The sequence below is a fragment of the Ptychodera flava genome, chromosome 22 (genome assembly GCF_041260155.1).
Source record: "Ptychodera flava strain L36383 chromosome 22, AS_Pfla_20210202, whole genome shotgun sequence".
Taxonomy (NCBI): Eukaryota; Metazoa; Hemichordata; class Enteropneusta; family Ptychoderidae; genus Ptychodera; species Ptychodera flava.
Genome location: NC_091949.1, coordinates 4,934,480 through 4,960,806, shown reverse-complemented (window position 1 = coordinate 4,960,806; position 26,327 = coordinate 4,934,480). Strand labels below are relative to the sequence as shown.

At 36.7% G+C, this 26,327-nt stretch overlaps 1 protein-coding gene across 50 annotated transcripts in view; it reads right to left on the bottom strand.

Moving 5' to 3' along the window:
- The window catches only part of LOC139122505 (mucin-2-like), a 166,389-nt gene that overhangs the window by 67,457 nt on the left and 72,605 nt on the right, over window positions 1-26,327 (bottom strand). For 26 of the 50 annotated variants that reach the window (XM_070687913.1, XM_070687917.1, XM_070687922.1 and 23 more), the window contains 7 exons: window positions 19,086-19,139; window positions 14,367-14,459; window positions 12,554-12,778; window positions 11,270-11,442; window positions 10,360-10,374; window positions 9,381-9,609; window positions 5,527-7,578 (listed from right to left, as the gene is read on the bottom strand). In XM_070687913.1, the coding sequence (XP_070544014.1) occupies window positions 5,527-7,578; window positions 9,381-9,609; window positions 10,360-10,374; window positions 11,270-11,442; window positions 12,554-12,778; window positions 14,367-14,459; window positions 19,086-19,139 (2,841 nt within the window). Of the gene's footprint in view, window positions 1-2,033; window positions 2,340-5,526; window positions 7,579-9,380; window positions 9,610-10,359; window positions 10,375-11,269; window positions 11,443-12,553; window positions 12,779-14,366; window positions 14,460-19,085; window positions 19,140-26,327 lie in introns of all 50 variants that reach the window. The other 24 variants (XM_070687919.1, XM_070687924.1, XM_070687928.1 and 21 more) reach the window with 9 other exon arrangements.

The following is a 26,327-nucleotide window of genomic DNA, read 5'->3' as shown; positions in this document are numbered from 1 at the left end:
TTGCAATCTCAAATTTATGCAAACAGTTCAATTTGAGCTCATTTACATATTGTAGTATTTGTTGTTTGCACCACAGAACTGAGAAATTGCATACAATTGTAGATTTTTAGTGTGAAAACTGATGTGCTCTGTTTGAGGTTGTTCTCTCGATGTTAGACACAAATGTCTGTCAAGAGAAATGAAATCATGACACATTGAATGTATAATGATGAGAAGTTTGAAATAGTCCTTCCTGTACCCATAGCAACAGTTTACCAGCAATTTTGTCAGGCCTTGCAATGAACCCACAATTGAAAGTATCGTTTTTTTCCGTCAAAACCATGTTGACAAGAGATAAAATATTATAAGTGTGTTTGAGTTGGAAAAATGTTAAAATGTTAGAAATGCCACACATTGTGGTTAATTTCAGTATAAATACCGGTAAGCTATGGAATTATGGGAAGAGCTACTTCTTTGAGAATGTGGTAATGGGAAAAGCTACTTTTATAAGAATGTGGTAATAGTGTTTGTACAAGGAATATGAATGAGATCATAAAATGTGATTAATTGAAGTAATTACAAAATAGGATTTATGATGGTGAAACTTAAAGGAGATGTTTAAAATCAATGCTGAACCAAATGTGCCCCCTACTTCCAAGTTACAGTGAGGTTGGACCACCAAATAAAACGCAACCAGGCTATACCAACTTGTGAGCTATATAAAAGTGTCAAGTTATTGTTATTGGAATTTCTTTTGTCATTATCAGCACTACAAGAAAGCCAAAAAATTGCAAAGATTGTAGACAAAGCAACATGTTAAATATATTATTTTTGCAAGGAATGCATGATGAACACATATCAGCACTGTAAGTCTGGCTCCCTGGCCTGATCAATCTCCCTGTGAACAATGCAAAGTGCTTTTTGTACCAGCTACTTTTATTGGACAATACTCCTATGTCTTCTCATAGGAGAAAGGATTGATATTGTTTTTAAACCAATCAAAGGCTTCTTGACTGAGCATGTATGGTGAGTTATGTGTTTTGAATATAATGAAAAGATGATTTAATTATAAGTTTTATTATAAATCTCTTCATTTTTGTTAATATGAGCATAGAGGCACTCTTCAAATAATGTTTTCTTTCAGCGTTATTATTACTTGATAAAACAAGTAGTTTTAACTGAAGAAATCTTGTTTGACATAAAGTTTCCATCACTTGCTGCTCTAATGACAAAACTATATACAAGGTCTGGTGGTAGCTGATTTGAAGCAATCTTTCTGAACCTTTTTTTCAATTTCAATGCAACCAATGCCAGGCAAAAGGAACCAGACTTAGATTAATAATTGCACAGACAGAACACTTTATTACAAGACAAATGTGCAACAAAGATTTGAGACTGCATATGAGTTGTGAGACAGCAGAGGTAAATATGTGAACATAAACTATTGAGGCACAGATCTTACATCATGAAACTCCTTCATAGAAAAGTTTGTTGCAGTTTTTTGTTGCTTGATTTACAGTGCAGTCGACTGGTTGGGTCAAATCTGTGAGAAATATAGACTGTGTTTTCACGGATGAAAGTGGTAACTTAGCATAAACTCTGGTGGCTTTTCATGCCTAAACATTCAAATACAACTTTACATTTGCAACATTTGATCCAACACTTGGGAGAAGTTTATCCTTCATTTAGTCTAAATAATGTCAAAGTATATAGCAATTGCAGATTTATCAATTCCTTTCATTTTTTTTCTGAAAAGGTTTTTCTGATAGATTAAAGATTATGAGATGAGGTACATTCAACTGTTTTGAACTGTTGAAGACAAGTCTTAGAGTTCACTAGAAACAAAACAACTTCAAGCAGTTTCACAAAGTTTGATCTGTGAAATTCAGATTTATTGCGGAAGCAGTTGACAGGGGAGCAACAGAGGAAGGGAACTACAGAGACAGTCACTTATTCTAAATGATGCAGATGATGATAGTCACAGGCACTCAGATGTTACACAGATGAAGTAAATTGGTGCAATTGCTATGCTTTTTTCTTTTCTTTTAGCTCACCAGTGATAACATGAACATTTGGGCTCTCTCTTGGTAATCTATCGGCCGTGAGCAGCGCCGTTTTCACTGGCTCGTTTTTACCTCTGGCAGGCAATGTCATGGATTTTATTTTTGTTGATGTCAATGTTGATGTTGTTGTTGTTTTTGATGATGGTGGTGGTGGTGTTTTCGGTGGTGGGGATGAAGGCGATGCCGTTTTGGATGGTGGCAGTGAAGTTTTTTGTGAATGTTCTGGGGTTTTAGGTTTTGGCGACAGTGGTGGCGACAGTGATGGGGGAGGTGACTGAGCCTCTCTTAGTCGTCGTTCTGAGATAGAGAGAGAGATAAAAAAACAGCAAATGGAGAGCAGATGTTATCAGGCATTTAAAGGAAAAGTTAGTCAAAACAAACGGATACCAGGAATGTTAGTACTGACATGCAAGCCCCTGGTTACTTAATCTTTGTTTCTATAGCAACCATATTGAAAAATACTGACTTTATTTCAAGTCACCTCATCTTTGGTCCTAAATTTGTTGTTGTCTAGCTTCCAAGATATCTAATGGATATTACAGACCATCACATACAGTGAAGAAGTGTATTAGTTTACTGTAGAATAATAATAATTAGGAACAGATAATACAGCAAGATGGCTGTCTCTTGAAATTCATTAGTGATTGGAGGGTATAGATCACAACTGGTCAGACAATAAGTACAGAAATTAACACTTTATAATAGTATAGAGGGATGTTGCATCTCAACAGTAATTGCTAAGATTGGCATCCACTTATAAGAAACTCCATAAATTTACAGGTTTTGGCTCTCATATTAATCAATGAAGAAAATGTGTGATTTAAAAAGTCAACTAATGGTTATGACAGTATAGAGAAAAATTTTTGAGTATTAGACAAAGAAAAGTACAGAGTAATACTGGCTTCTACATGTTTCTTTTTTCCTCTTGCTTTTCGCCCTATCACTCTGCCACATCATTTAAGCCACTGTTATAAATCATAATCATAATGTACATGTGTGTGGATTTTTATATAATTATTGTGGTCAAGTCCAAACACACGTTCATATACATCAAGGTATATGTCTGTTATTCCTAATGTGGCAATTTTGCAGTTGATAACCCATTAGTTACAAATGAAAGAATCTTTCATCGAACACTGCAGACTAGTACTGTTATGTACAGAAAGTTGAAGGCAGAATGGATTTCTAATTTCTGATTCCTCAATGCAATGCGTAACGGAAGCATAACTCTGCATATGGATAAAAATGTCTGGAGTAAAGAAAATACTTATCGTCAACACTAACGCAAGACAACAGCCATCTTGCTAGCCTACCATAAACTTGCATGTCAGTTTTAACCTTGTTGCATTAGACAACCTAGAAATGAGGCAACCAACAATGTTACGTTTTTATGTGCAGTGCACATGTACACACAATTCCACAGAAACACTCATGGAAGTGCAATGGAAATACTCATCAAGAGATGGTACAGTTGCTCCTGAAAACACAACATACTGTAGCTGTGGTCAGAATCTGCACTTGAACTGAATGCACCATTCATTACCATTCATTAAATCAGTTGTGTATCTGACATCATGAACATATATGAATTTGAACATTACCGGTACAGTTTTTACAGAAAAGGCTGGAACATCTCACATATTCTATCAAAACCATACAATTGTCAACAACTATAAATAAACTTCAATCCCCATGTCCACACATACAGATCCAATGATAGCATTGGGTTTCACAAAATGGAATATGAAAGCTGGGATAAAGGGTAAATGTACATCAAAAGTCTAATTCAAGTTTACATCAAGTAAAGTTTATACCCGATTTAATATACTGTCATGTAATAAATGTTAACACATATTATATCATACCAGCATATTGATGGTGCAGTGATCTAATTGGTCAAGACGCGAAAAGAACCGTGGTATATTGGCGATATACCACGGCAGGCATGCGCGCTAGGTCTTAGCTTGATAAAAATTCCATTTATGACGTTCCACACCAGAATTTCAATATACTGTTATGATATAATAGCAATTGTTGTTTATGGCATACATGTGCACGGTCATTCTCCCACAATGAATTTGTACTTTTCTTGTAACAGAGTGGTTCCAAATGATCCTTAGATTTCAGAAAAGTTGTGGCAATATTAACACTAAAGCTCAGATCTTGATAAAATACAGTAAACACAATGCAAGGTTGCGAAACATGAAACACTTCTGTACACATGATATGCATGTCCTCAGTGACCTAAAAGTTGCATACACTTTGCCGTGATAATAAGTCAGGACACTGTGGATGTAGAGAAAACGCTTGACTGCTGAAAAGGAATTATTAAATATTATAGAACAATCTTGCTATAATTCCACACCCCTTTCCCTCAACACAGATCCATCCATCACATTGGGACTGTACTACAATATATTTTGATGATGGTGTTGATATAAAATCTACAAATTATCATAAAAGGCGGTTGAACTGCAACATATATACCAGTACCGGTATGTCTGTTTCATTTACTGAACAAATATTGCCCAATGGTGAAGATAGTGACCCCTTCTCCTCAAAACACTGTTAGACATGCTGTTAAAATGTTTTTATTACTATAGATACAGTACAAACCTTGGTGCAGTACAGAGGGATACCCTCTGCCATAGGTTAGCTACAGTAAGTATCTCTTGTGCATATTTTAAACATTGGAGCATCATGAGTGTACGGGCAGTTTCAACATTATTACAGTGGAGTCATAGACATTGTGTGTTACATGTATGTGTGGACAGGCTACCGTTTTCTGTTATTGTCGATAGGTACCTGATGGGTTACATGGAGAGAGGTTACTCTGTTAGTGGGAGATACGGCCATTTACTGGTTGGGTTCAGGGTATGTACACTGTATCTTGCTATTTGGGCGACGTGCGTACAATACCCGTGTGTTGGCCTTGAGACAGCAAAGACTCTACCATTTTGTTACTGGGGGGGGGGACAGGGTACAAAAAAATTAAGGAATTAGTGGTACCCTGCATGTTACTGACAAATAACATTTGTCTGGAACACCTTGATTTACATAACAACACAACAAAGCACACGAAACAAAAATAACAATATAAATAATCCACTACAGAGAAAAAATTAATTCAAACATATTTTTGAGACAAACCAACTCATGGTGCCATGCATATCTGTCACACTTAATAGAAACTCAACAAGAGGAAAAAAAGCTGAAATAAATTTGTGTGTTCAAAAAAGTAAAAGTATATTGTTTAAAGAAATGTATAAATGATACAGAAAGCGAGGTAGTAAGCCTGGCAAGAAACTTTCATGCATGAGACCCATGCACATCTAAGAAAATTGAGCTACTGGAGATGGAGTTCACTGTCAAGCAGAACTACAGAGTGTGAATAGCCACTTCAGCAGGCAGAGAAAGTGATTGAGTGCATAGACTTTCTCAGTTTAACAAGCAGTGGGTCACTCGAGTTGAAAGGTTCTCTCACCAGTAACAACATAGAGATTGGTGTTGGCTATTTTGGCTTGGTCTTCAGTGGGTCTCCAACCGTGGGCCAGATCCTCTCTGGGTGGGGGGTTTTGGACGGTTGGTGGCATCCCTTGGGGTGTCGGGGGCCTCTGATAGATGACGGTTGGCGCCCCTTGTGTCGGTGGGGGTCTCTGTTGGGGATGGATCTGACTGTAGGGTTGGGGTTGCTGTGTGGGTGTCATTTCCCTGGGAGGTGGAGGGGATGGAAGCGGATTGGTGTGAACTCGAGGGTGGCCTCCAAAGGGCGTTGTTTGTTGGGGCGGTGCTGGCCTAGCTGGAGGCTGTACCTCTCTCGGAGTAGGTGGAGTCAAGATGATCTCTGTGGGAAAGTTAGAAGACGCTGTGGCTCTTTGTAACTGGTGGTAACCTCCCGGGACACGTCTTACTGGTCCTGTTTCTCTGGGAGGTGGAGTTGCAGGAGGCATCATTCCCCTATGAGGTGGAGTCGCTGGGGGTACCATCTCCCGAGGAGGAGGAGTTGCTGGTGGTATCATATCTCGGGGTGGAGGGGTCGCCATTGGTGTCATATGCCTGGGTGGAGGGGTTGACGGTGGTACCATATCTCGGGGGGGAGGAGTTGCAGGTGGTGCCATACTCCTTGGCGGTGGAGTGGCTGCATGTAGCACACCTCTGGGAGGTGGAGTTGCTGGTGGTTGCATGGCCCTTGGGGGAGCTGTGACTATTTCAGCAGGTGGTAATGGCCTTGGTGGTGCTGGCTCTTCAAAGGGTTGATATCTAACCGGTTGGCTTGTCATGTCCCTTGGAGGCGGTGTTGCTGGTGTAAAGAATTTAGCAGGTGGTGAAGAAGCTACCGGTGACATGATCCGTGGAGGAGGAGATATCATTCCTCTTGGTGGTGATGGTCTTTGTGGAAATGCTTCTTCAGAATCCTGGTATTTTACTGGTGTCATCACCCTCATTGGCTGGGCAGAAATAGGTGTCATTACCCTCCGAGGTGGATCTGGAATAGGCGTCATTTCTGTAGTTGGTTGGTATTGGTTGAGGGTCACTTCTCTTGGTGTTGGGTATGAGAGTGGTGCCATTGGTCTGGGTGGTGGGTTTTCTGTGGGTGTTATTTCTATGGGTTGAGAGTGTTCTATGGGTATAATGTTTTGGGGTTGTGGCTGTTCAGTGGGTGTCACTTCTCTTGGTGGTTGATAATTCACGGGTGTTGTGACTCTTGGCATTTGATAGTAAGTAGGTGCAGGTGTCTCTCTTGGTGGTGGGTGCACTATGAATGCCTCTGTTCTTGGTGGTGGGTGTTCCATTGCTTTTGGTGGTGGATGCTCTATGGGTGTCATTGTTCTGGGTTGTTGGTATTCTGTATATGTTGATGGTTGCTGTTCAGTACCTTGGGGCAATTCCTGCGATGCTGTGTGTACTGTAGGTGTTGGCAATCCGGATGGTGGGTGTTCTGTGGGTGCCACTGTTCCTGGTACTGGATATGTTTCAAGTGTCTCGTCTTTGGGAAATTGGTTTACAGTGCGAGTCATGTCCCGAGGGGGTGGGTGTACAGGCTTGATCATGTGTCTGGGCAGTGAGTGTACTGGGGGTATCATTTCTTGGGATGATGGTTGTGGTGTGCATGCTGTCATTTCATCGGGCAGATTAGGTCTGCTGGGTGGCAAATCACTGTCTACACTCTGGGATGAGACCGTGGGAATGGGTGCAATAGGATTACTTGCAGGTGGTGCAGTAACAGTTCTGAATTCCATTGCAGGCGGGGACCAAACTGGTGTCATTTCCCCGGGGGGAGGGGATCTCACTGGTGTAACCTCTCTCATTGGCAGGGCCCTAACTGGTGATGGTTCCTTTGACCCTTGGCAAACTAACTCAGTTGGTGGCTGGGAACTGACAGGGGGGCTTTCTGCAGGCGTGTTAGTCTCAGGCGGGGGACTAGGGGCAGGTTCCTCGGTCTCATTACCCCCCTTGGGTGGGTCAGACGGTGTACACAGAAGACCCCCACCATATTGAGGAGGAGGGGAAGGTGGTCTTGGTGGAGTGTCTTCATCTGTGATTAATGGTTGAAAAAATAAAGTATAATTAAAGAATAGGGTGGGATTCAAATACCAGAATTAATTGTATTAATCAAAACACAACCTACAGTTGCGATTATTTCACACACACAGAAATTATTTCCTTGAAAAATGACACTAAATGCAGTTAAAAACTGTAAGTAGTGACCCTTATGAATATCATCTATAGAGAAACATTTTATGACATGGAATTTGATTTAGTGATGATAGTGATGGCCGTGATGATGATGATGATGATGATGATGATGATGATGACGACGCTGATAAAGGAGTCAGGATGATGATAACAATGATAAGAATGATAATAAAGTTGGGGTCAGTGTTGTCATGGTGATGACAATGTCATGATCCTATTGATTATGATGATGAAAAGGATAATGAAGATGTGGTGACAATGATGATGATGAAAATGATGATCAATTATGATCATCAAGATAATAGCTATTGATACTGGTATGATGATGATAATATCATTATGCTAACGATGATGATAAAAATGATGCAGCAACGATGTCATAAGTATGATGATATCATGATGATAATAACTGTGATGATAATGATGATGATTATAATGATGGTGAAAGCTATGGTGAATATGGTGGTTGTGGTAATGATGATGATGATGATGATGATAGCAATAATGATGACAACAATGCTGATGACAACGGCAAAAATAAGAATAATTTTCTTTCAAGATACAGCATGGAATTAAGAAGATTCATGCAAAGAATAGCCATATGACAGCAGTAAATGACATCTTCAATGTTAAAATGGATGACCTCTGATTAAATCATAGTCATGATGATGGTGACAATTATGAAGATGTGTGATAAAGAAGATGAAAATGATGATGATGATGATCATGCAATTGATGATGAAGATGATGATGATGGAGCTGATGATGATGTAAACAAAGACGATGATGGCAATGACTATGGACATGAAGTCACCTACGGTACATTTCTATATTCATGACACACTGTAGCAACTTACATATTAGTTACTTTGATCATCACATATCAGATATGAAAAGAAAAAATGTGATATTACGGTATAAAATGTCTGTATCTCTACACAAAATGTATGTTTTATATTCTAAAAAAACTATTGCTGAAAAATCATGATGAAGTACCTACAAATTTCTATGGCGATGTTAATATGTACAGTATCAAGCATACCGGTAGAATGTGATTATTTATAATACTGATCTTGAATGGGTTGAAGGTTTTTGGCACTTTTATCAAAGTTTGGATATAGTGGTTCATGCATATAGATTATAAACAACTACTTTTCATTATTTCTTTTCAGATTGATGGAAAACCAGGTGTGGGATAGGGTGAACATGCATATCATACATGGGGGATTGAAGTGTGTAACATCATGTTCAAATTATCTTAAATCCCGTTCACATTTGTTCCAAATTACCGGTACATGAGACATATAATTTCTTTAATTATGAAAATGCTGTATACAGTAGTTCGTTGAAGGACTTTTCTCACTTAGGCACTGTGAACACTAGCTACTGATCTTTTTATATGAGTATTTCAACAACATCTGATCATTTGGAAGTTGACTGGGGACGCTGTATCGTTTGGTCTTCTAAAACCATGTAAGAAGCCAATGTTTGACAGTTCGTGACTGACACTTGCTGCAAAGAGGCATACCAGAGATCAAATATTCATGACTGTAAAGAAATAAATAACATCACAAAATTGTCAAATAAATTGGAAAGAATGTAACTTGTACATGTGTTGAAAGTGTGAGAGTTGTAACCTACCTCTGTTGTGTTGTAACAATGTAATGGTTGGACTGACAGTGGAAGGTAGCCCACTTGACGTAGGGCCATTGGGTTGATACTTTGTAAAACCTTTGTTTTGTGGGCTTGGTGGTTCAGCTGGCTTTGGGGCCTCAGGTGCTGGGGGTTCTTCCTTGGCCGGTGGTGTTGGGGGCCTCCAGGCATAGCTTTCCGAGGGCATGGGAGGTGGAGGGGGAGGTGGAGGTATGTCCTGTAGGATATAGGGAAAGAAAGTGAGAAGAATACAGGGAAGATACAGCATCATCCAACTTCCAGGATTTGTGAAGATAGCTACACAACACAGTTGCTTATGGTTAGATATGCCGCAAATGCCTAACTGACACAGAAAAATACAAATGTTTTGATCATGGCTGCAGTATACATGTAAGTAGCGATGTTGTGATTGGCTACCTAAGTGTGCAATAAGTTGAAATTAGGTGAAGTGCTGTGTGTATGACAGCTATGATATGACAGTGAATTCTCTGTGTTGAGAACAGAATTTGAAATCATACCTACAAACGTATAGGTCGATTTTGATGGAAATAGCATAGTAGGTATAAATTTAGACACAGAATGGAAGCCATCGATGCTGGTTCATGGAATAAATTGTTCATTTTTGTGAGGGAAAACAGTCTAGACTTTATTATATGTGTATCACTATCAAAGCAATTCTGTTTCATAAATTCCATTTTTGTACATCAGTAAGGCAATTGTTATGAATCTAACCACAAATGACTGTGTTGCAGAATGCATCATCAGTTCAGTCACCTGAACTGTGAGCGTGTGAGTGTGAATGTCTACATAGTACTGGTACTCATCCATTTGTATGTACACATACCAGTAGAATCACGTGTTGTGTACATATGTATATGAGAGGTGACTATAGAGGTGACAGTGGAAAGAGAATGACAATGTTTGTCACTGTGTATAACAACATTCTACTCTTGATGACAAATCTTACCTTTTCTTCAGGTTCCTTTATAAATGCAGCAAAAATCAAAATGAAAGTCAAATTACTTATTCTTATTTTGCTGATGTCAAATTAACCTGTGAAATAAACTGTTGTGCTGACAAACTGATCACTGTTGCACTTTCTGCATGGACAACTTGCATACAGATACTCCTAACCAAAACACAATTATTTTGTTGTATAGAGACAAAATGCAAAGGTGAAAATACTCTGAGGTATTGCACCTTTTCCTGTTTCTTGGTACTGTATATGTTTGTAACAACTGATCTACACAGCATATATGTGTAGTACTTAAATTTAACTGACATCAAAAAGGCTTAACAGGGGAACTTCCTGCAGGCGTGTTAGTTAATTTTTTTCTCTGGTACCAGGTTTTGCATGGTTACTCCTGATTTTCAATCTTGATTTCATGATTTAAAAATTCCCTGTGGAAAGTTTGAATAAAAGTTGAACTCTTTTAATTTCGAAGCATGTACTATGTAAACTCCACATCATTGTGCAATACTGTGTGTTTCATATGACTGACCACAAATATCTGAACAAAAAATCTGTAGTCAAGGCTGACCACTGAGTGCCTCATTTCATATTTGCCCATTTAAACTGAAGAAATTTTATAACTAGGCATGCAAGATTTGCAGATATGTCTGCCGGTAGCTATATATGTATCTAACAGGACATCTGAGGGAGGAATCAGCTTGTTTCAACAGGAGCAAATAGTTTGCTATATGTTCAGAACCTCTTGCAAATGTCAGCTATGTGACCTTACAGAATAAAGTTACCACACAGCTGTGAGGTTACAGACTTGTTTCATTATAACTTTCATCATACAAACATCCACATACATGCTCATCAGAATTCTAACCTGGATGTTTCCTGCATACACATCTCACTAATAACTCACCGTTTCTTTGGGTTTATCCGAGTTCAACTCTAGTTTTACTGCTTTGAATTCCTTCTTCGGCATGTCTCCCCCAAACGGTTTCCAGACCGGGGCAACGTTAAAGTTGGCGTCTCTGTCTTTGTTGAAAGAGTCAGTTGAAATTGTCGAGGATGGTTGCCCTGGTGTCCAAACACCTGAAAATGGCAATGATCAATGGACAGAATAATTACTTTATTATTTATTCTAAAGTACAGCAATAATACTTCTACTCTCACAGGACCATGCTCCAAGGAAAACATCATGATTAGTGAAAGTTGAGTAGAATAAATACACATACCAGCAGTTCCTGTAACCTTATATCTTTGACAAATGAAATTCATGACCCAAGTTTTCTGAATTTAACACTTTACAAGTATCAAAATTAACATTGACAGGACACTGACATGGCAATTGACACCACTTGATTCTTTTTAACAAATTAAGGTATTTATACTACACTTGATAATGTCCATGATGACTACATTGTATACTGTAAAGCTTCAGCTTAATTTTAAAACTCATAGACTTGATCAAATGACAAACAAAAACTTTTGCTAAGCTGAAAGACATACTACACTGGGAAGAGCACAAATACATGTGTAAAAATACATACTGTATAGAAGTGACAGTGTAAATTTAATTTTCGATATGAAGAAAGGTCTTTCACAAAGTCTACAGGCTACCGGTACAGTATATCGAGGCTAAACAGGGCACTATTATTTGATTCATGTGTAGGGAGATTGTCAGATTAGCATTTTGATATACAGAGATAATTGTGATCTTATCAGAATATGTACAAATATTTAATTATACTAATCATGGAAGTTTCCATCCCTGGGTTAAGTTTGTCCTTTCATTTGTGCCATTCATAATTCTTGGTACCTTAAATACAATTTTGCCAATGAAGTGAGTCACAAACTCTCAGTTGGTCAATCACATTTTCAACATGGCAGATTTCTACGTGTAAAACACATAAGATTACAGAAGTCAAAGTAAAACTGTAGAAACATGTAATACAAGATTTTCATACCAGAAAATGTCTAAAAGATAAAAAGATGCTGGTGTTTAGCTAGTTCGCAAACAAACAGAGAATATTTGTTAGATATTATCTCAAACTCTTGCTGTTGTGAGAAGTTGACTTTTTACCCACAATGCATTATAATATCATGCAATTTGGCACCTTAGCACCAGCCAAAGTCTATTTACAATAGTGAGAATTGGTATCAGAGTTTCACTGTGGATATCTTCATACATTCAATACATTACCTGGTTTAGGTGAGATTGGATTGGCATTGACTTTCACAGGTTCAAGAGGCTCATGATTGGTTACGACTTCAGCGTTGTCAGACATAGTCAGCGGTGGAGGTGGTGATGGTAATGGCAATGAATCTAAAGTCGTCGTCGTTGGTGGTGATGTGGGGTCAGTGTAGGTATTTTGTGGTACGGCTGCTGGGTTGATTTTAGGTACAGCTGCAGATTCATCAGTCATATCTGAAATCAAACCACATTATATCATTTAAATGAGAATAATTACAAAATATATTTTCAGTGATTTTTTAAATATTTCCTTGCAAAGATTCTTTTTTGAAATCTGGTCAACCTCTTGGCTATTCAAATATATTCACATGTCGATATCATTCCATAGGTACAGACCCTACACTTAGTTCAACACGATGAATCTATGGAAAAGTCTGTGCAATCATTTAATCTTATCCTTCCAAGTTGAATTCTGTGACTGTCTGTTTGTATTTGTTGTTAGAAATGTGCATTTCACATAATACAAAGATATGATTTGCATAATCTTCGGAATATTTCAGAAACATGATTCATAATCTGCAAACAATTGCAGTTTTCAAACAAATTTATCTTAGAATTCTCCTGAATTGCTTGATTCTGAATGTTGCTTTACCATGAATTTTATTCTGTAGCAATACAAATACAACAGTTTCACTCTGGTATTACAAGAGTCATAAAGAAACTTGTACTTTAATTAAATGTGCAACAAAAATGTTGAATTAATAATGTTTAGCATTTCAAGTCTTTGATATCCAATCATTGTGTTATTTGAGTCCGGACAAAGCAAAACAAATGACCCAAAAATTTCAATTTGTTTGTGTAGCTGACATGTTGGTATTTTGTGGAATGTTGTTCAAACAGTCTAAAAGAGAGAGACAAATATCATTGGTTACAATTCATGACCCAGTTTCTGTATTGATGAAACTGTCATCTAGCCCTTACAACCTGAAGGGTTTTTTGAATTAGTATGACTTGTCCTTAAAATGAAATATGGCAGTGATGGGCATGTGGATGAGTTGTGATGCAAACATATATCTCAGTCAACTTGAACATGATGACACCATTAACAGACACTTGAGTCATGAATAATATGACAGTAGAGATATAACAAACACACATACATGTACAGACAGGATGGCAGATAATAGTATAGTTATTAGTGTATGAGCATTCTCCATAGTTGTTCTTTGGACAAGATGTGTTCTCAAAAAATGAAGACTATGGGAAAAAATTTAGGATTAACTGATATTCTTGGTTTTTGCAGGCAATCTTTTAAACAAGTAGATATGCAGAGACTGGAAATTTGTTTTGAAGTATTTGACAGATTTAGAGATTGTCAAGCACTCAATTAAATTTTGTGTGATGGGGAAATAAGTAAAAATTCTCAAAACACGTTTCAGTTTCTTCAAAAAATGATAAATTACTATGATAATGACAGACCTCAAGATGTCTGAAATTTTGTCACAGTCTGGCTCTACTGCAATACACAGTCAAAATCCAGTAGCATAAATGTGAGACTGTAAATATTGTATCAGTTTCTTCAGGGGCATGTACATGTTATATCTGCAGTTTCTGGCTAGATAAAGTTTCAAAACTGACTTGGGCCTTACACAACTCATGTCTAAGGAGCCTTTTTGTACAATTGTGCACTACTCTTTAAATACTCCATCATGGAAAATGCTGAGCAGACTAATTCAAAAACATTCCTGAGAAAGCAAGAAAGATATACAGTCATTGGAGAACAAACTGAGAAGACTGAATCAGTTAAACACTACATGACTACCTCGCTTATCCCACATTTTGTGTTGTCGCTTTCGGAGTGCAAACATGTCTTCGCCTCTGACCCTGTTTGTGGCATGGGTCCCGTTTATAAAGTCTGGAAATGGAACGAACATGAACAACATGCACAACAATCTAACAACACAATGAATGAGTGACAGTGAGTGGAGATCAAATCTACAAAATGAAAAAATTGGTGTCAATGTTTACAATGAGATGGTACAAGACTAGTTATACCATAGAATAAGTAAGTGGATAGATATTTAGAAGTGTGAAAGGTTAGACTTACGAGGCAAGGAAGAAAGTAAAATGAGCATGCAGGAAAGATAACTGCCAATGTCCCCCCTGTAATCTTGCTATGGTATGACCCATCTGTAGGAAACAGCTGGAACATACCAAACAGTGGTATGGGAGGGGCAGGTTAGATCAGTACGCAATAGAGAATGTAAGTTTGAACATCTGTCAGTGACGGTGGTGATTATTGATGCCCTGGAGCTGAAGAATCTTGGTAATGATGATAGTAAAATATCTTAGAGGTAGCCGCAGCTTTCATCATGTTGCTATCCCAACCCTTGGCTGAATCTACATATTTCTCTGTCTATCAAACATCCACATAGGAACGAAAGTATTTATATAGCAGAATTACATTCAGCAAATTTCACATGAGGAAGTCACATGTGAATTAAGGTTCACACCTAGCTAAAAATAGACTGCAGAAACATATTTCCTTGTGCAAAAACAACTTATTTGTTACAAAATAAATTATAAAATTATGCAATTGACAATTAGATCATTTTGGTTTCACTCCAGGATGCAAGATGTTGAGTATTCCAGTAGATCAAGGATGCCGACACAAAATGTCAAATTTTTAACGTCTGTTGACAGCGCCTGTCTTGTGGCTTGTATAAATACCGGTAAAAACAGAATTCTAAAAGAAATATTGCCCTCTGTATTGTAAAAGATATGGACATATGCCCTTTGATTTTCACTTGAAGTTCAAATGTAGCCACTTGTTTTGAAGAATTGAAACATAAAATAAACCAAGTTGTATATAATATTCACCATTAACATTCTTTGTGACTGCAGTATTTGTCAGGTTACTTTGACTCCAATTTTTACAAATTATTTCTGGATTTTTCTGCCGATCATAAAACGTTATGTACAGCAAATTTCCACAGAAGAGCAAAACATGTCACACCATAATGCACACAAATTTATCTTTTCAATTAACAAATGATTCATCTTTGATCGACCTCCGAGAAATTATCAATAAAACTTGTTTGGCCATAGACCCTCGAGGGTCTATGGTTTGGCAAATTGTTGTCTTGTAGCTGGTCATTGTCTGGATAGACAAACCATGAGTCATTGGGGCAGCTATCAATTTGAATTGGAGCGCAAACTACATGTATGTCAGCTGTACAGTGAAAAATAGTGCCTGTCTCTTTTAGCAGTATTCTGTCCAAGAATCTGACAAATAGAACAAGTTACCAACATTTATGATTTCAAATGTTTAGCATCATTAACATAAAATAAACATAGGGCCAAAGTCCCTGCAGCTACTATAGACATGGATACAAAATTAAGTATTTCCTGACTGTATGAAATTATCTCACTAAGGTCATCCTAGGGACCTGCAAACCAAATATTAAAGCTGTCTAACCAGCAGTTTTGAAAAAACAAGCGACACAACAGTCGACAGAGCTTTGCTGTGTTATGTAGAGAATAACTTTTTGTGACATATGTATTGATGAAGAAGGTGGATATCTTTGATAGCTCATTTCAGGATGGCCTGACCAAAAATGGCAAAATTAGCTGCAAAAATACAAAATTGAAGATTTATAAAGCCTAGGAATCTGTATACCTAATATCAAAGCTATCAGATGAGTAACTTTTGAGAAACAAATATTTTGACCAAAATGGCAAAAATTGACCCAAAAATACAAAAATTGAAGATTTCATCAAATTTCAATACATCACACTAAGACAACCCCTAGGAACCTGTATACCAAAGACCAAAGGCATCAGACAAGTAGTTTTTGAGAAACACATTTTTTGACCAAACATGGCAAAAATTGCACAAAAGACACAAAATTGCAGATTTCATCATATATTCAATATATCATATTTAGTTCATCTGTAGGAACCTGTATACCAAATATCAAAGCTGTCAGATGAGCGGTTTTGATGAAATAAAGTTTTGACCAAAAATGACAAAAAAATTCCTTAAAAATACAGATTTGCATATTTCATCACAATTTGAACAAATCTAAGTTGGGTTATCCCTAGGGACCTGTATACCAAATAACAAAGCTGTCTGACCAGCGGTTATGAAGAAGGAGATTTTTTACCAAAACGCCTTTTTTGATGCTTACTTGCATATTTTCAACAATAACAAAAAATTAAGAAAAGCAATTTCTCATAATCATATTTTTCATCTACACAACAAATATCAAATCAGTAAGTGCTGCGGCTCTCAAGATATTTGAGTGGACGGACGCTTCACAAAGGGACATACATACATACATACAGACTGACGACGGATGCCGGACGGATACCAATCCCAATAGCTTCTATAGACTATAGTCTATATATTAGCTAAAAACTAATAATGAACAGAATCAAAATAAAATTACTGGCCGAGTTATTTTTAGTCCAGGGTAACAGAGAAGATCTGACTGGTTAAGAAGTAAGGGAGCTATGCCACATAATTTTGATACCATTACTAAAAGACAAAAAAATCAACAATTAAATTTTGTCTCTACAATATCCATGGCAATCAAAGAATCTTGGTCATTGAAAATCTAAAGGTAAAATGTTGTTACATGGTGAAGAAATTTTTATTCTTTATTGATAAATTTCCGTTAGCCTATGTGTCTATAATGCTAAACATCTTTTTTTTAGTTTTACAACATTATTAAACCTGTGGCTATAAATTATATGTCCATCTACGCATGTAATAATAATACACTCATAAATCAATTTTGATAACATTCCTTTCGTAAACATTAATAAATCTTGAAATAATTCAAACGACATGTACAAGAAGCATTATTTTAAAAACATCCGAAAGCTTGTTTGAGGAAACAAGAAAAGTTTTTAATACAAGTTATGAACACATCATACTCTGGTCTGCACATTCTTGTGATTCAGAATGTTTATCGCTGAAGTGTACAAGTAGAGTTAAGACACCCTGGTGGTTTACACTTTATCAAATACACAATATCAAGGTTCACGTACCATCAGACAGATTTGGGACATGAAAGATTGCAAGTGATAATCGCACAGTGACAGGAGCCAGAGATGACAGAAACAGCAATTACTTATAAAAGTAAAGCTCTAGACAGGACAGTACATGATAGAATATAGTTACTGCAATATTCTGTAAAAGTATCGAAAGATTTACATTTTGATAGTTTTAACATTTTCCATTCATTCAAATATAATCAAAAGAACACTTTTTCTAATTCTAAATAGAAATTAATTACGTCCAACAAAAAGGACGCAAAACAGTAGCTGGAAGAATTAATATACGTAGAATACAAAATTAAAGTATTGACAGGGTAAATATCCTAACATATAACACAGCCAGGATTCAGATTAATATATTAAATCATGCCAATGTGTTAACCTCTAATAACATGTACCACCAGCTGTTGTTTTAACCTTAATTTCATTTCAGTCATTTGAATATTGCAAATAGAAACAGTTAATGCATCATATCAATAACTTTCATAAGTCAAATTTAACACATTTGCATAAAGTTAACAATGGAACTGTATCATTATCTTACGAAAGTAAATGGTTACTGATTAAAACCCATCAACGAGTCTGTTGTATTGAAACAAAAAAAAAACATTAACAAAATACAAGAATCCTTTTTTATTCCAGATATCTTTTATCATAGTATCACATTAAATGGCAAAATAATTCAAGTTTGATCACTTTCATTTCATAGCTTTGATAGTTCATTTATTTTAACATAGGAAAAATCATCTGATGCAATCATTCATTGATGGTGAGAAAAAAGCTGACATTGCTTTACTTCACACTCAATTACATGTTTGTGATAAACTGTTCTATATGCAAGTTCAGCTTGGTTTAACTTTGAACACTAGCCTATAATTCTACAGACCCAATGACACTGATACTATCTTCACGGTAAATGTAAGAGAAAGACGAGAAAACTCTGAAACACTCAATCTTTAAACAAATTTACTGTTTATGGCTGATTATTTCATTGTAAACTCATCGGAACATCAATCAAGAGTAAAAGAAAATTTAATGATTTCCCTAAGATGAAAGTCTTTCCAATTTCCTTTTCATTAATGTATTACTTTTGATGCACTTTCTTAAAATTCTATTCTCATCTTCTGAAGGAGAATACTTGAAGTTCAAAGTCAAGGGGACTATCTCTATTCAGTTGACTGAATGACTGTTATGTACCACTTTCTGAACAAGATCGTGGGAGTTATAAATTCTTGCATTGAACACTAATAATATTGAACATGTTTTAATATTACAAATGAATGATTATGAATTGACACAACACGATATCACAAAGCCATTTTGATATTGAGCATGCCTAGGCAAAGCCCTGACACTACAGAAAGTTATGAACGATAATACACTAGCACTCGCATATCTGGCAGTCAACTACCGGATATTTAATGTCACGGTTTTAGCATCTGTCAGCAAATATGAGAAGCAATACCGGTACACTTACCTAACTGTGGAGGTACGCTGGTACTTCTTGCTAGTGGAGTGAAAGCTCTCCTATCTGTAAAATGAACAGAACAACACTGTTACACACTGATCCTTGAACATTGTAAAATGAATGGTAGAAATCCTGGAAAAGTTATTTCTCAATGCCAAAGTGACACACAAATATTTTTGCCAACCGACCAACGGTAAAATTCTCACCGACTAACAATCACAGAAGCTGCTCCCTGACAAGAACATTTTATCACTTAGTGAATAAAAATCTTGCACTTGAAAACACTCACCTCCTTCAAAATTTGACAAAAACACCTAGCCTTTTCAGATTTGAGAGAAAAAAATCCCTACGGATGTTATACAGTTTCTTGTGTGCAGACCCCTGTTTTTTTTCCGAATCCAATGTGTTGCACACAGTGGAGAAATCTGAAGTATTTGCTACTGGCTCTGTCCCAGGTTTCACACTGACGGACATACTGATCAAGTTACCGTCTGACATCAGCTAATTTCTACACTCAAGTCGCATTATCAGTACACAGTATTTTGGGGTCATTCTGCACAGATGACTTTGCGACCTTTGACTTTTCACCTGAGGGCACAGAGGTTGCTGTGGCAACATGTAAATGTTCTTGCTACCATCTTTTACGTCAAACACCAACATGATTTTCATATGTAATGGTGAACTATTTCATGGCCATATAATCCTTGGTTGTCAAATGTATGAATTTTTTAGGTAAAGTCTAGCTAATATAAGACGTCATTCTTAATCATACTGCCTACTTTGGAGCATATGAAAATTCAGAGCCCGCACTGATATAAAATCTTTACTACTCTTCAATAATGATGGCACCAAAAAATTTCAGTTCAAAAAAAAGGTTGACAGTGCAGATTTTCAAATTGTGCATTTTCACCAGGTTCTCATGACACTGACAGCTGAAGTTTTACACAATCTTATGTACACTACCTGTAGCTATAAATTTCCATTTCAAAATAGATGAAATATGTTTTTGTATCAAGTATGGTTACTGAAAAGTGGTAACGCAATAAAAATTCATATATACCAGATTTATCAACAAAGTTTGTGCTTCATCATAAGTTTGATGGCTCTGTTAAAATCTTGGAGCAGACGTACTCCTTTTGATTTCATACAGAAATTAACTGTATAAACCAGTTCAGCTGGACTGCAGGATCTAACACTGTACTTATTCCATGAAGATATTTATCACAAAGCTAGGTATTAAACACACTCCTCAATGTTCATGGCCACTGTGACCGTATCTCTTTCACATATTTTCAGAGTACTTGGTATGTATGCAGCTTGTCAGAGGGCCTGCTGTTTATTTTTAGACATCTTCACTGTACATTGACACAGAAATAGCACATCTAATATGTTCATATTATGCCCATAACTTTAACAGATCTTTTTACAACTGTGGTCAATATCCGTTTGGGATAACATTCCCAACGAAAGCTGTTTGAAATAGCATTCCCATGGGCCATTCACTCCAAATAGCAATGCTAAAAAAGCCTTATATGTAAAAACATATGGATAGGTTTTAAAGTCTCAGCGGAAATTTGCACTGCTGGCCACTAGAGGGCCCCCTTTCAAATACATCAATTTCCTAAAGGTACCAGATCACCCGAAAAGAAATGATCCTGTTTCCGGTTCTTCAAAAATGTCTTTCAAATGGAGATGAAATTCCACTGACAAACATAAGTGATTATTTAAAATTTTGAATTGTGCTACAAATTAGGTTTTTTACTTAGTATTGCTAAGCTACAACTAACTGGAAGCCAAAGTCTTAGCCACAGTGTCCTCCACATCTTGCCTCTTGTCATTTATTGCTTCAATTTGTTTTTGGTATGCTCTTGATTATGTGCATAAAATTCTTTGGAAAGTGAACAAGAACATCATTAGCTTACCAGTTCTATACAACATGCCTGAACCAAAGATGCAGACATTGGAATCTTAATGACAACATGCTGCATCAATGGCAATAAGGTTCACATATATGAACCAGTGACGTTGAAAGTGAATCCTAAGATATCCGGTATACTAATTATTATTACCCCTACGTTTAGTGTAAATACACGCTTATCCAATTTCATATCAAGTTTGTTCAACATTTCTATGCTTTGATATCCATCAGCATTTTGAATTGCTATTATCACAATTGCACAGTCATCATCTTTCCCACACACTCAAGCCTATGCCCATATATGTCTGCGCACGCACTCACACTCTCTCTGCTTATAAACTTGTCTTCACAGATGCGATATTGGAAGGATGATGTTACAATGGCAATGGCGTTTTGATTGACTTTGAACGAGCTGCATTTCATTAAAACATTCCTTGATCCTTTTAAATATTTGCTGATGAACTCATTCCTGTAAGAGAGTCTGCGTGCAATTAGAATAAATCAATCCATCATTTCATGGCAGCGTCATCAAATCCTGCGAAATAGAAGCATCCACATGCCATTAAGTAATGTTTATAATTATGTGTGGTATTAATGTACAACTGGCAAGGATGCCAACATGTCATCATTTTCCTGAAATAAAACATGCTATGTCAGTATTGTACAGTTTGTTAGTTAGCACGTCACTCCACGCATAAATCAGCAATCTGCAATTTGCAATCAAAGATGGATGAGGTGTTAGTCAAAAAGCACTCAGTAAGCATTGAAGTTTTGTTTGAAAATGGATCATTCATGCATAGGATGATTCTATCTGTATTTATATTGCGCACCATAGCCATGCATTTCAATATTGCATTCACAGACATGATTTGTGGCACATCATTTGGGATGCAATTTTTGTTTCATGATATGAATCATTCCATCAGAGTAATTATCAACTCTTTTCCAGATATTTGCCTGTTTGCTTTCAAAATTACTTTTATGACATTCAAGGGCATTTCTTTCATATGTAAAACATTGTCCTCAGATAATTGCTATATAGGGGATAATTGGTGGAAGTGAAAGCATACTGAGCAAACGCTGTCTTCGACATGGAAAGAAATTTATAGCATAATATCAAATGTAAAATAAAACATTGCAATCAGTTTTATAGCAAAGTTTGCTGTCAGCAGAAGTTCAACATGTACATGTGAAGTTCAGGATGACCTTGAAGTTCAGGATGACCTTGAATGAAGTACCATGACAGTACTTTATTACTGGTAAGTCTTAACATCATGGTTGAAACACCTGATCTACCTAAGTTAAATAGGCCACTCTTATTTCATAATTGACCTTCTATATGATATTGATATTGACATGAATATCTCTGGCTAGCTTGAAAAATATCTTGAATTCTGATCACGTATAATTCATAACTCATGTCCTCATTTTCTTTATAATAGTGCTTAGGGATGGGAAATGGTTCTTTTTATGTACGACAGACATAAAACTAGTTCAAACATTAGAGCAAATTAAGAGTTTTTAAACACAATTTTCATTGCTCCAAATTATTTCATCTGCATCAGATAGCACATGTACCAATTATTGTCAAACATAAACACGGCTGAGTTCACAGTTCACTGAGTTCATATGCTTTCAGAATGTTTGCATTGACTTCGTTTTTAATGGGCTTCACAAACTTGGGCAGAATTTGATATGAAAAAATTGTGTTCTCTATTTTAATGTGTCTGTAAAAATCCTTGATAATTTCCATTAAATCAAAACTAGTGTTGATTTGTTAGAGAGAATACCACAAGGAGAAGTAAAACACTTGCAAATCACAGAGACTAAAAAAGGAGAAGGATTTGCCTTGAGGATACCTGAACAGAAATTAGATTTGAAGCAAGCAAGCAGATATCACAAAAAAGCGTGTGTATGTCCTTCATTCAACATAAAATAAGCATAGCAGTAAGTTGGGTTGTATTGTATCAGGCAGATGCAAGCTGTTCATAATCCATTATCAAGTACACTGGGATTTCATTGGTTGGAAGATCATCAGGTATAAAACCATGTCAGCAAAACCAGTTCAGAAAAAAACGAGAACCAAAACACACTACAAATGTACTAAAGGATTGTGTAAACTGGAACATTTGACTTCAATATGGCTGAGGTTTTGCGAGAAATGTATATTGGACTTAAAGGATCATTATGCAGTGTTTGCTGGCATGGAAAAAATGCCAGTTATTCCCCATATATCATGTAGATACTTTCTGTAAGTGAAACTGCCCGTACTGATTCTCAGATCAACACCTAATCACTTTGAGGTCAAAACCTAGCGATATCAAATAAGGTCATGACAAGCAATGCCAGTGGACTTTGTGCGTCAAAATTTGTGTGGTGAAAGGTTTGTAAATATGTCACAGCTTTTAACAAGAAGCTGTCTTACCCACTGAGAAAATCCCAATAAAATGAATACCTAGCATGGGGATGCCAATATTTTTTACCTCCATCATAGACCAGACAGTCTATTGGCAGTTTTTCTCATACTCCAAGCTGATTCGCCCCGTGTTCAGAATGTTTGCCAATCAAAATTTGTATTCTTTGCTTTTTGTTTTCACTTGCTATTGAGGTCAATTATTTTTGGGTGTCATTCAAAGCAAACGATAGTTCATGATGTCAACATTAATTAGTGTTGCTCTGTGACTAAAAGTAAACCCATCCTACTCCAGTTCCACAATGGCAACACTGTACTGCTATTCAAACATATCATCTCTATCATTGACTCTACAGTTACAGGATATATAATGGCTTATCTGATGTTCACATAGATACTGTATTTCAGCATCTGATATTGTTGATATTTCATGAATGTAACTTTTGTGATATATGTTTACAGAAAATATTGGTCAAGTGGTTTCAAAACAAGTCATCGTTGATGACACAGTCCCCGCTTGCTAATGGGTACTTTGATTACAGGTCCTGTGATAAAAATACTTTGATACAGATGGCACTCAATGGCCAAGAATGAGTTCCATGGTGATGAAAACATAAAACCAATGTAGGCCACTATCCTAAAGGTCATTAAATGAGTCAACTGGGAATTAGTTGACAGGATGTTGCAAAACATTTTTTCATACTATCCTAACACTAATAGATTATCACCGGTACCATATTTCATAAAGTTTAATGCAGTATTTACAACACTATGAGATCAACATCTGTATCAAGTTTCATCAAATTTGACGTTGTATTTGTGGATATATCACTCTAATTAGGAAAGTTCATTACATATGCAATTACAAATTAATTAAAATGACACTGATAAATGTCTTTTTCACTGTTAAAGCAATGTGAGCTTAACATGTGTACAAAGTTTCATGAAATTTGATGCAGTATTTCTTGACATATCAGCCTAATTATGAAACTTCAATAACTGACATGATACTGCTACATGACGTGAAACAAATTGACGAGCATGTATGAAATATGTCAATGTCCTTGTACCAACTTTGAATGATACTGGTGGAAATATGTCTGAGTTATGGCTCAGTATATGAGAAAATCGTAACAAGATCGCCGCCACGCAGCGATATTTGATCTTACTGTTTAAAAAATCAACATGTATATGTATGACATAAGTCAATGTCCAGTTACAAACTTTGAATAAAATCAGTTGAGACTTGCCAGAGTCATGGCTCTCGACATGAAAAAAAACATAACAAAATTGCCACCATGTGGCCATATCAGACCATATCGAGAAACAAACAAAGTACATACAGTGGAATTTGATTGAGTGTCCGGTTTGCCTTGCAGAGCTCGACGAGTCTACATGTTGCTTATCATTAGAAAAGTAAACATTTGCAACAAATTCAGTCTTCGTCTTTGGTTGGTGTTAGATTACTGTACAGCGCGCGTCAAACGTTTCCCATACACTGTCTCGCCACGATCACTGCAGTCGTTTCAGCATGTCACTTAACAACAAGCTTAACACTGCACTACATGCACATCACCAGTTTTCTTTTAGGTGTTTACTTTTAAATTGGGAACTTTAATAAGAAACATGTAAATTCTTTTTAAAATAAATTTTCTTCTCCTCTCGATGTCAGCAATCACGACAACAGTTCCTTCAGCATGCAGTCTGTAGCATTGCCAGTGCAGTCTACTCTATCAACAAGTTTGACACGATACAACACTGAATATTGTCAACCAGAAAATGCTAAACACTCCTGCATGAAACTTTAATCCCGCTTTCTCTTTTGTCTCAGCTAAATGAAACTTTCTCAATTGACACTTCTCTGAGCTACAAAATAGACTTGAAGAAAAGTGTGATTATGCACATGCAAGTGCAATTCAATCAACACGGTACATTTTGTGCCATTGAATAACACACCCAGTGTTTCTGAAATAATTCACTGTATTTTGGCACTTAATTTCCCGGACGGCATCATACACGGCAACGGGTTAGCATGGAGGGGACGGTGATATCTCTCTGCCTTCAAAATATTCTTTACCTTGCTGAAGAAATACAATGTTCTACTATAATAAAACGCCCAGAGTCAGTCCGGTTGATGTTGAGGACTTTCCTCGAGATATAGATCCGACACTCGAAAAATATGCTAGTGAGTTTTGTCTGAGTTGTATTTCCCAAATCAAAGTACACAAATAGCTGAAAGAAAACTTTGATGATGTGCTATAGCTATAGTGCGGTGTCAAGCTTGTTGTGCATGAGTGGCATGCTGAAACGACTGTCATGATTGTAGACTAGACAGTGTATGGGAAACGTTCGCCGCGCGCGCTGTATAATCTAACATCAAAGACTCAATTTGTTGCAAATGTTTACTTTTCTAATGATAAGCAACATGTAGACTTGTCGAGCTCTGCAAGGCAAAACGGACAATCGATCAAATTCCACTGTATTTATGTTGAAGTACATATGTATACTACGGTATAAGTCAATGTCCTTGTACCAACTTTAAATAAATTTGCTTGATACATGTCTGAGTTATGGTTCAGGACATGGAAAATCGTAAAAAAAATGGCCACAAGGCGGCCATATTGGATCGTATCACAAAACATGGGGCCCGGGGGCACCGACGTCCTTTGTGCCTCCTTACTGTTTATTATTTGCCATAAATGTGAAATCTGGCAAAAAGTCAAATTGTTTGGACATAAATGAAAGTTAATGTGAAAGTGAATCAAGATAAGAGATGGAACTCAATAGGATCAACAATATCTAAAACAGGAAACGGTGAACTTATATGATACAGAAGGGGAGAAAATTTAGCCACAAACTATTGTAATATAATGGACAATGGCTAATCTAAACCAAATTACTTAAACTGGATTGTTGGCAT